A 10,266-nucleotide genomic window follows, 5' to 3' on the forward strand; every position below is an offset into this window, starting at 1 on the left:
TTTTATCTGCAGCTTTTAACTTTTCCTTTTCAAAAACGGTAAAAACAGGTAAAGCTCGGAATCTTAGAACTTCACACCTTACTAGTCTCTAAGTATGAGATTCATCGAAACTGTTTTGTGGAGACATAAATTCATGCTGTGAAGTCGACTCTCCTCTCGGCTCCCCCCTCCCAATACGCGCGCCCTAATGCTAGCTGCTACAAAAGTCAACCGCTTGCTGGTCGTTTGTAGGCGTTTCGTTGAAATACCTTTTTAAATGAGCCTGCAGTCATAGGGGTTCACAGATTATCACATTTCAGTAGTTATCAAATATGGTATGTCATGACCTTTATAGCTTGTGGATGTTTTTTGATTAGTTGGTGTGTATTGTTTACAATCCTTAGGCATATGTGTTATATTTAGACAGCTATTTGCTATATAATCCGTGTTTCGTAGCGAGGCACGCTTACGTACCGTGTGTCGAAGAGGGAAGACATCCGTTTGTTTTGTTCATCAGCCCAGCTAACTGCTTACAAAGCTAACCTCTTGGCAGCCGTTTGAGAGAAATTCAACTCATTGGGCTCAACTCATGTCCCATCAATTAAACTAAAGCTAGCCTCACTAAACCGTGGCTAGCTACTGACGAAGACAACCTGCTTGTCGGTCGTTCGAGAGCAATTTGTCCGACGTTAGTCGGTTATGTTTTTTAAAGATATGTTCACGCATTCATGAATTTTGGAGTCAAATTGAAGCGATGATTTTGGTCACACCGAAACTGGAAGTGGAGCGAAAAATCTAGTGGTTTTGTGATGTGAAATTTTTCCATTCCAATTTTAAAGTAGACTAAGAAAACGGTGTATGGACAGAAATTCGTTTTCCCGCTAGTTGTTTTTTGTTCACATGCGGCATTTTCGCTTCGATTTTTTTTTCTGTTTTTTTTCGATTTTTTGCATAGAATTTTTTACGAAATGGTTTTTCCAATCCTGTCATAGTCAATTCTAGGTGTAGTTTTTGTTTAGTCAATAAAATTGTCCTGCTGTTTTTACAATTCAAAGAATTTGAGCTGTATTGGGGCGCTGTCTTTTTTTAAGATCTGTTCACACATTTTCATGATTTTTGAAGTCGAATTGGAGTAGTGATTTTGGTAACGGCGAAACAGGAAGTGGCAGGAAGTGGATAAAGCGAAAAAACGAGTGGTTTTGTGGCGTGAATTTTTTTGCTCTAAATTTAAAGTAGAGTGAGGAAACGGTGTTTGAACAAAAATTCGCTTTCTTGCTAGTGGTTTGTTGTTCACCTGCGGCAATTTCACTCTGATGTTTACACTTTTTCGATTGTTTGGATCGGATTCCATTCTAAGTGGTTTTTTCTGATCCATTCATCGTTCCTTCTAGGCCTAGGTTTTTTTTTGTTTGAAACAAATTTCAATTTATTGCTTGAGGTTTTTTGTTCACTTGCGGCATTTTGACATTGATTTTCTATTTTTTTAAAATTTTTTTTGATCCGATTTTTTAGAATTGGTTTTTTCAATTCACTCATAGTCCGTTCTAGATCTAATTTTTTGTTTAGTTTATGAAAATTCTTTGAATTGTACGTCAAGACTTGTCTTGCTATGTTTTTTTAATTCGCTTTACCTTTTGATCACGTTTTTCATTTTATATAGGCCACGATTTTCACGCTTGGCTTCTGACTTACCTCCCTAGCTGTTTCAACTAAAAGGATTTTTAATTCTTTCACGCATTGAATTACGCAATGTGGTGAATAATGTCAAAGTCAGAAGAGCAAATTCAAAAGAAATTCAAATTCATAAACCGATAAAGCCCGGTCATTAATTCATTGAGCAGTAGGTTATCAAAGTTCATTAGAGTATTTGTTACCTGACATTTGTTTTAAGCTTGTCAGCTTTCCGTTTAGAAACTAAATTATGCACAGTTTGAGTCTAACTGAAACTGCACGCCAAATTTGAACTTTTTTGGCACTGAAGAAAAACAGAAAATTTGGTCAATTTGTGGCTCTTCATTTTTCTTTTTCTGTTTCGATCCCGATGTGCATCAAGCGCATCAACGGTGGCTATTTTCCGACATTCTGCTGGCTATGTTTTTAATTGCTCTCGTCCGAAGTCAGAAGTCATTTTTGTAAGTGTGTTAGTCTGTTTACGACTCGATGAAGAGTATTGAGATTCTACATGTTTTTTTAGCTGACACAAGTTCGTTCATGACTTGAACTTATGACTTCTGTTTTTGAACCTTGACTTCTGTTTTAGAACAATGACTTCTGTTTTCGAACGTTGGACTTTGACAGTAGCTTAATTACTAATTCTTGGTAATAAGGAAGGGCTCGTAGTACTCAAGGTCAAAAGGGCGTTTTGAGCAGCTTTCTTCCCATAACAGTCCCTCTTCAGTATTCAAACTAGACTTCCCCAAATTACCCCCATCCAACAACTTCCCCCACATACCGCATCCACCACTTGCCCCCGCCACCTACCGCCCCCTCTTTTTAAAAACTTTGTCTATAGTTTCATCAGGCTATTAATTTCGTCGTTATTTCTTTTCTTTTCTGTATTCTACTGGCTATGTTTTTATGCAAAATTTTCGCCTGACCGATTTGACTTTTTGATTGACTTTTACACTTAACTTTTCCGTTTTGCGTGATTGAAGTTTGCGCTCATTTAAATTTGTCAGCCGAATTTGGTGTCATTGTTTTCTTTTTAAACACGCTTGACCCACCTCTTCGCACTCCTCGCCCCTATGCTCAAACCATATCACTTCAATAGAACTGAAGTTACACTGCCTCAGCTGCAGCTACTGACGAAGCAAAGCGCTCGCCAGTCGTTTGACAGCCATTCGCTCGACGTTCGTCGGTTTTGTTTTGGTTGAATACTTGATATCTTGCTACTTAGGCTTCGTTATAACAAGCGTTATAGGCTTCTGAGTATTGCAAAATAAATTACGCTCTATTTCATGAGTTTTGTTAGTAGCTCTTCTTAATTGTCCCTTGAGACGTTCTTTTCAACGTTCTTGTTAATTTAGTTGTTTTCGAATCTTATGGTATCACTATTGACGGATATAATTGTTTTTTTTTCAACATGATAAACGATGGAATCTTTTTGAATCTAATGTTATTGTGAATTTGCAGATATCAGTTGATTTTTGTTGCCCGCTATTCGTTGTTTGTTTTTTTTAGATGATTCCATGGTTGTACCTATAAATGTTTTTTTTTTTACAATTCAAAGAATTTGAATTTCATTGGGGCGCTGTGGTTTTTTTCCAGTACGCAATAGTTTTATGGCTTAAAGTTTAAAAATGCTAGTTACGTTTTTTAATTAAATTTAAAACATAATAACGTTAACTTAAATTACATTAAATTGCTCCTCATATTTCTGAGTTTGGTGCAATTTGGATGTCTCAAATTTTCCTATCTGTTCTTTTATGTTCGCTATTAAAGGTTGCTCTTCTGAGAAGGCTGACAGTCAGATCATTAGTTTCTTTAATTCTGTTGATTTCAGAACTTGTCCTAAAATTCTTAAAATATTTTTTAACTTATATCTTTTAAATATTATAATTCCTTATAAATACATTTGATACTTAAGTCGCCACTTCCACGTTCGACTTTTGATTTACCTCACTCACTGTTTCAACTGAATGGAATTGAGAATTATTTCATCTTGTTCACTCAAAAACATTCAATCGCAAAAAGTGAAATCAAAGAAAATGTGATAAACTGAAGCCCGGGCACTACGACGCAGAGGTCAAAAACTTAGTACATTTTGTCGTCAAATTTTCTTCGATTGTACCGATAGCTTAATTTATAGCCGCCTTCAGCCTCTCAGAGTGATTACTTCGCTCACTGTTTCAACTGAATGGAGTTTAAATTCTTTCACTCATTGAATTACACAATTCAGTGAATACGTCAATATCAAAAGGCAACATGAAAAGAAACGGGATAAAAGGATAAAGCCCGGTCATTAAGTCATATTGCATTAGGTTATCAATGTTATTAGAGTGACTGCTGGCTGACATTAGTAATAAGCTGAATGCCTGTCAGTATATAAGCTGAGCTAAGTATAGTTTTAGAATTTAACTGAAACTGCAAGCCAAATTCGAACACTTTTTGATTTTTAGTAACAAATTTGATCAATTTCTATCTCTTGTTTTTCTTTTTAATAGCCGCCCAAAGTGGGCATTAGTAGTCATTCAAGTGCATATAGTGGTGCAGCTTTGATAAAGTGTATGAAGGTAGATTACTGCTTAGTTCCTAGTGATAATGGAATGGTTTTCAACATTTTGCCATCATGAAATTTAGCATTTTTTGACAAAACTTGCGATTTTTTTTCATATTTCTGGAAATTTGTTGTCATTATTCAAGTTGTTTGAGTTCCAGGGGCCATCAAACCTCATCAGGGGTTGAATGATAAGTTACTGAAAAATTTTAAGTCACAAAATTCGCATTTTTTCAGGGTTTTGAAAATGTTTGTCATTTTTTTCAGTTTTCCGGCTTCAGGGACCAGGCAATCTCCTTCGAGGTTTGTTAATAGGGCACTGCATAGATTCCAGTAACAATGGAATGGTTTTTAGTGTCTCGCTAATTTTAATCATTTTTTTGATAGTCTTCAATTTTTTTAAGGTTTCCTAAAGCTTTTTTCAGTTTTTGATATTCGTCCATTCTCAAGTCCGAGAGAACATATTCCACGTTCTGATGAATTTACTGCATGGTTTTTAGTTTCAATTGATTTGTTTTCAAAAATTCAGAGTTTCGAATTTTAGAATATTTTTGACAAAATTTTCAATTTTTTCAAGTTTTTTCAAAACATTTGTATTTTATTTATTTTTTCTTGCCTCAGTAGCCAGGCAATCTCATCCAGAGTTGGATAGTATGTTATTTAGCGCTCCTGTTTTTACAATTCAAAGAATTTGAATTGTGTTGGTGCGCTGTGTTTTTTTTTAAGATGTGTTCACACATTTTTCAGCGACTTTGATCTTTCAAAACGGGATAAACAGGTAAAGCCCAGCGGGCATTAAGTTTCATTTGAGGCCCAAAGTGGGCATTAGTAATCCTTCAAGTGCTTATATTGGTGCAGCTGCTGGGATGTCCTTAATTTAAGGTTAAAAGGTCTATTTTAGGAGTTTTTCGGCTCAAAATTGTGCAATTTTTCATATTTGTGATTTTTTTGAAATTTTTGTTTGATTAGTCTTAGGTTGAAGTTTTTAAAAATTGATGAAGGCCTTTTGCGAGACAAAATTGCTTGTTATAACCCTTTTATGAGTTATATGTTTTGGTACTACAAATACAAACACGCAAAATTATACTAATTTTTGCAACTTTTTTCCGGTTTTTTGAAAATGTGTCATTTTTTGAGTTTTTTAGCCCCAGGTGTCACGAAACCTCCTCTACGGTTTGATAGAGGGTTTGATGATAGATTCTAGCAGCAATGGAACGGTTATCAAATTTTTGACATCGTGAATTTTAGCATTTTTTGACAAAAGTTGAAATTTTTCTTGTTTTTGACAAATTTATTGTCATCATTCAAGTTGTTTGAGTCCCAGGGGCAAGAAAAACTCATTAGGGGTTGGATAATAAGTTACTGAAAAACTTTTAGTTGCCATGGAATAGGTTTCAACTTTTGAATATCACAAATTTTAGCAATTTTTTTTGTACAAATTCGCATTTTTTCAAGTTTTTGAAAGTTTTCATCATTTTTTCAGTTTTTCCAGTTTCAGAGACCAGGCAATCTCCTAAGAGGTTTGCTAATAGGGCACTGCATAGTTTCTAGTAATAATGGAATGCTTTTTAACTTAATGTCTCGAATTTTAGCACTTTTTGATAAGACCTGCAATTTTTTTCATGTTTCCATTTTTGTCAGTTTATGATATTCGTCCATTCTCAAGTGCAAGAAAACTTATTCCACGTTCCGATAAAAAGTTACTGCATGGTTTTTAGTTTCAATGGATTTGTTTTGAATAATTTAACGATTCGACTTTTAGATGCTTTTTGATAGAATTTGCAATTTTTTCAAGTTTTTTTAAAACATTTGTATTTTATTGATTTTTTCTTGCCTTAGTAGCCAGGTAACCCAATCCAGAGTTTTACATTATGTTATTAAAAAGTTGCTAGGGGCAATTGAATGGCCTTCAACATTTTAATGGAACGGATTTCTATTTTTAGAAGTTTGGAATTTTTTCTGAAAGTTATTGCCTATCGATCCATGAGCCATTGAGTTTTTTAAAGCTTGGAATTGGTTTACTGGGTAGCCTCTAGAGACACAGAAATGATTCTGAAGATATTTATATGACAATTTTCAGCAACATTTCCTTATAATTTGCAATTGATTTCTTCTTAAAATATTTGGTCATTTTCGAGTTAATCAAACTTCAAGGGCCAATGAATTTTTTTCAGGTCTTGCAGATATAATACTGGACCGATTTCAGAAACAAAAATTGGTTTTGAACATATTTTTAAAATGGGTATATTTAAAGGGATCAAATTTTGCCTTAGGGTTAAAATCTTGAGAGTTTAAGCAATGAGTATGTTTTTTTTTAGTTTGGTTGATTATTTTAGTTTCTCAATTTTATGATCATTTTGTTTGTTTTGGCTGGCATTCTCCAGTTGATCTCTTGGTCAGGTAGAGTACTTCTAATTTTTTCAATTAATTCTTTGAAATGTATTTCAGGACTTGTCCTGCTATGTTTTTTTACTTCGTCGAACAAAAAAATGTTTCGCTTTACCTCATTTTGCCGCTTTTTCAACATTTTGCGTGGAATCTTTTTGACTTCTCTAAGCTTTTTCTCTTCTCTCATTCTGCTAAAAGTGATTTTGAACATCAGTTGCTCAGCAAAGCAATTCAAAGTGAACAGAGTCAGTATAAAAATTGAAGTCAGGAATAGAAACGGGATAAACCCATAAAGCCCAATTTTAGATGCCAGCTATTTGAACGTCGTTCCTATAAGTATTAGTTACCTCTCTAATGCTTATTGGTATTGATAGTAGCCCCTTTAGCCTCTCTCTAAGAAACAGAAGAATGTTCAACTACGAAATGCCATCAAAATAAATCGGACTTAAAAAAAGTTTTTGTACAAAAATCTTTTTTTTTTCAAATCTTTTCTTTCAATCCCAATCATGCTTATTGGAATCAACGGCGGCTATTTTCCGGCAATCTACCGGGTATTTTTCGATCTTGATGTGCGTCAACTGCGGCAATTTGACAGCTATTTTTATGTATTAGGTTTTGAGTTCTTCAATTTAGAGGCTGTATGGTGAAATTAATAGTTTTGAACTTTTATACTGACTGGTTACTAAATGAAGATCTTTGATTATTTGACCTGTCATTTTTCATATAATTAGTACTTCCGTGTATTTTTCAGATTTTTTTAAGTTTAATTGAGTTTATGTGTGTCTACTGAAAAAAAATTTTAGGATGTCTTATTTTTTGGATATCACGAGGTCTAGAGTTTTTCGTGAGGCTTTGAATGCTTTCCATTATATGTTTCGTCTGTTTTCTCTCTGTATGCCTGGTGGGTTATGTGTTTGTTTTAAATTGTGATCAATTGTTGTTACGCACTAACTTTTCAAGAGATCATTTTCTCGGTGTTTTAAGAGTTAATATTCAGAGTAATTAACTAGAATTATCGCCATGTTAACCGGACTTATTATGGTTGGTTCATTGTTCAATTGTAGCGGATTTAAATTCATTACGTTTAGCTAGTAATGGGCTTTGCAGTTCGAATGCGTGATGTAGCCACTAGTTGACTTTTGTTTTAATAGCTTTTCACTGCTAAGATTGAGCTTCCTTAAATCATTATAAATGAGATATTTCGCCCGTTTTAATAAAATATCTCAAGAACAAATACGAATTCTCGCAAGATTTTATAAGTTTCAAGGCTAGTTTTCAACTTAATATCAGGCTAGTTCTCTTGTGTTCTGTTCGTTGTTAATTCCGCAATTTTTTAACCTCTAGTTGTATTGGTTCTTGGTAAATGTTTATTGATCTTCAAGTTGGGCAATTTTCGGCTTTTGTACGTTTCTTGATGTTGGTTGGGTACATATACACTTCTATATTAGCAACTACTTTATCAGCGTATTTAAATCACCAAATACGTAACTTCTCTTACTGTATTTATCAATTTTACAAATTCATCTTCATAGAACAAATGATAAATATTGAGGCTTTCTGTGGTCGTTTTCATTAAACATAAACAGATTACGGGTTACAGTCCTAAATGGAAAGTACGGCCGAAATATGGCCCCGAGAACTATTCAAGTATGAACCAAATGAAAGCAATTATTTAAGGATTTTTAGTATTTTAAGGAAATCATCACGTAACTAGGGACTGAATAGGGGCGTGACATTTGTTTTTTTTTTAACCTTTTTTCGAGGTGAATAGCTCATTGAAACAAATGTAGGATTCAATTGGCTGCGATCAAGGTAACCTTTTACTTCGGGAGTGAGTAATTTTTGGAGTGTTCCGGCTACTTTTTTCACTTCGTCAAACAAAAATTGGTTTCACTTAATTGATTTCGCTGATTTTTTGACACTTTGCTTTGTTTTACTTCATAGGCCAGTTTCTTTTTCTCATTGTGCTCAAGACGCTTTTAATATGCAGTTGTTCAGCAGAGCCATGAAAAATTCATATGTTTGTATTGAAAAAATAACCTAAAATAGAAACGGGATAAACCCATAAAGCCCAGTTTTAGATGCCTGGTATTTGAACTTTATTCTTATTAGTTTTTGTTACCAGTTCTAATGCTTATTGCGAATGATACTAATCCCTGTTTCCTCTTTTTTTGTGAAGCAGGAGTGAGCTAAACTACGCAGTTCAATCGAAAGAGCACAAACTTTTGTCATTTTTTGTTTAACATTTTTTCTGTTCTTGTTGCAATCCCAATCGGAGTCTTGAGAATCAATGGTGGCTATTTTCTGACAATTTACCAGGTAATTGTTGGTAGCGTGTAGCTGAGTATTTTTGAGCTTGCCGTTGAAAAGAAGAATTCTGTGACTATTTAATGCCGAATCCCAATTGTGGTTATGTCCAGCGATGTAACTAGCTTCAATTTTTTTAGATGTACAGGTTAACAGTTAGATCAGTGAAGCCCACAGCCGCACAAGCAGTCTGCGAACTTCTGGAACCTCATTTCTAAAATAAGTGAGGCCATTTCAATTTCTCGATGCGCAACTTTTCAAACTCAAATCTCCAAATGTTGACTTGGCCATAGTTTTCGTGGGTGTCTTCAAATCGCCTCTGAATGATTTCCTAACAGCAGGAAGCACAGGAATGATTTATACTTGTTTTGCGATAATGGACAATTGACCAGAGGTTTAAACGCGTTTTGCTTAACCTGTATGCAATGTAGAGTATTGCTGGCTGATGAATGGCACGGAGATCCTGTTTTAGGATTAGAGCTATTGCAGTCAGCATATTTCAATCATACCGTGTAGTGCTTTCTCATCTCAGTTCAATCATAAACCCAACATCTGACAAGGTTCCACTTACATCAACACCTCGCAATCAAAAGTCTACTTTCCTTATTGCTTTAAGAGACCTCCCTGTTTATTTCGGTTTATTTTTCTATCGGCCAGATATTTGCAGAATATTACGCGCGAGCTTGTAATCAAATATCGGATTATAATATGGCTGATATAGACCCACTGTTTTTGTTCTGTGAGTCCAGAATTAGAGCATTTGGCAGTGATTTTTAGATTGAATGCAGTTCACACTTGAAGAATTTTAACACCCAATTCCCCTCAATTAAGCTGAAATTGTTGTCTTTTCGAAAAATTGTTACGATTGAGTGAAATTCGTATCATTTGTCTTCATAAATATGGCTTTTTTGTGTTTATGAAACACATTTGAGATTTAAATACTCTCTGAAATCAACATTCAATGCGTGTTTTGTTCTCAGCTTTCCTTTTGTAGCAACACTGAAGGCTGAGAAAAAAGGAAGGTATGCTTTTTGAAGCTAATTGAGGGCGTTTGATGGAATAATGGGAAAAGCGAGGAATTAAAGTTGGGAAACGAGAAGTTTTTTTGAACGCAGCATGCAGACTGCTTACTTTGCATGTACAAGAGCGGCATATTTTGACGATTTCTCTGCCAGTAACTTAAAATAAATGACGAAACTGACGGAATGTGTTTGACAGTTTTCTTTTTTAACTATTTGAATGTGTCATGAACCCATAAAATAATGTAATAATGTTAGTGTATCAAGAGCATATGAAGAGTCTTATTAAAAAGGATAGGAAACTCATTAAGCCAAAAAACAAAAATGGTTCCTGTTACGAAGACTATGCCGGTAAAA

At 34.5% G+C, this 10,266-nt stretch overlaps 1 protein-coding gene across 2 annotated transcripts in view; it reads left to right on the top strand.

Annotated features, from left to right (window-relative positions):
- Nucleotides 1-9,555, top strand: part of LOC142339416 (AP-2 complex subunit alpha-2-like) — a 90,074-nt gene extending 80,519 nt beyond the window's left edge. The window contains exon 20 of one of the 2 annotated variants that reach the window (XM_075389437.1): nucleotides 9,031-9,555. In XM_075389437.1, coding sequence (XP_075245552.1) covers nucleotides 9,031-9,108 — 78 coding nt within the window. In that variant the 3' untranslated portion in view covers nucleotides 9,109-9,555. The remainder of the gene's footprint in view (nucleotides 1-9,030) is intronic. The other variant, XM_075389439.1, reaches the window with a different exon arrangement.
- Nucleotides 9,556-10,266: the final 711 nt, after the last annotated feature.

The sequence above is a fragment of the Convolutriloba macropyga genome, chromosome 5, assembly GCF_964194025.1.
Source record: "Convolutriloba macropyga chromosome 5, txConMacr16.3, whole genome shotgun sequence".
Lineage (NCBI taxonomy): Eukaryota > Metazoa > Xenacoelomorpha > Acoela > Convolutidae > Convolutriloba > Convolutriloba macropyga.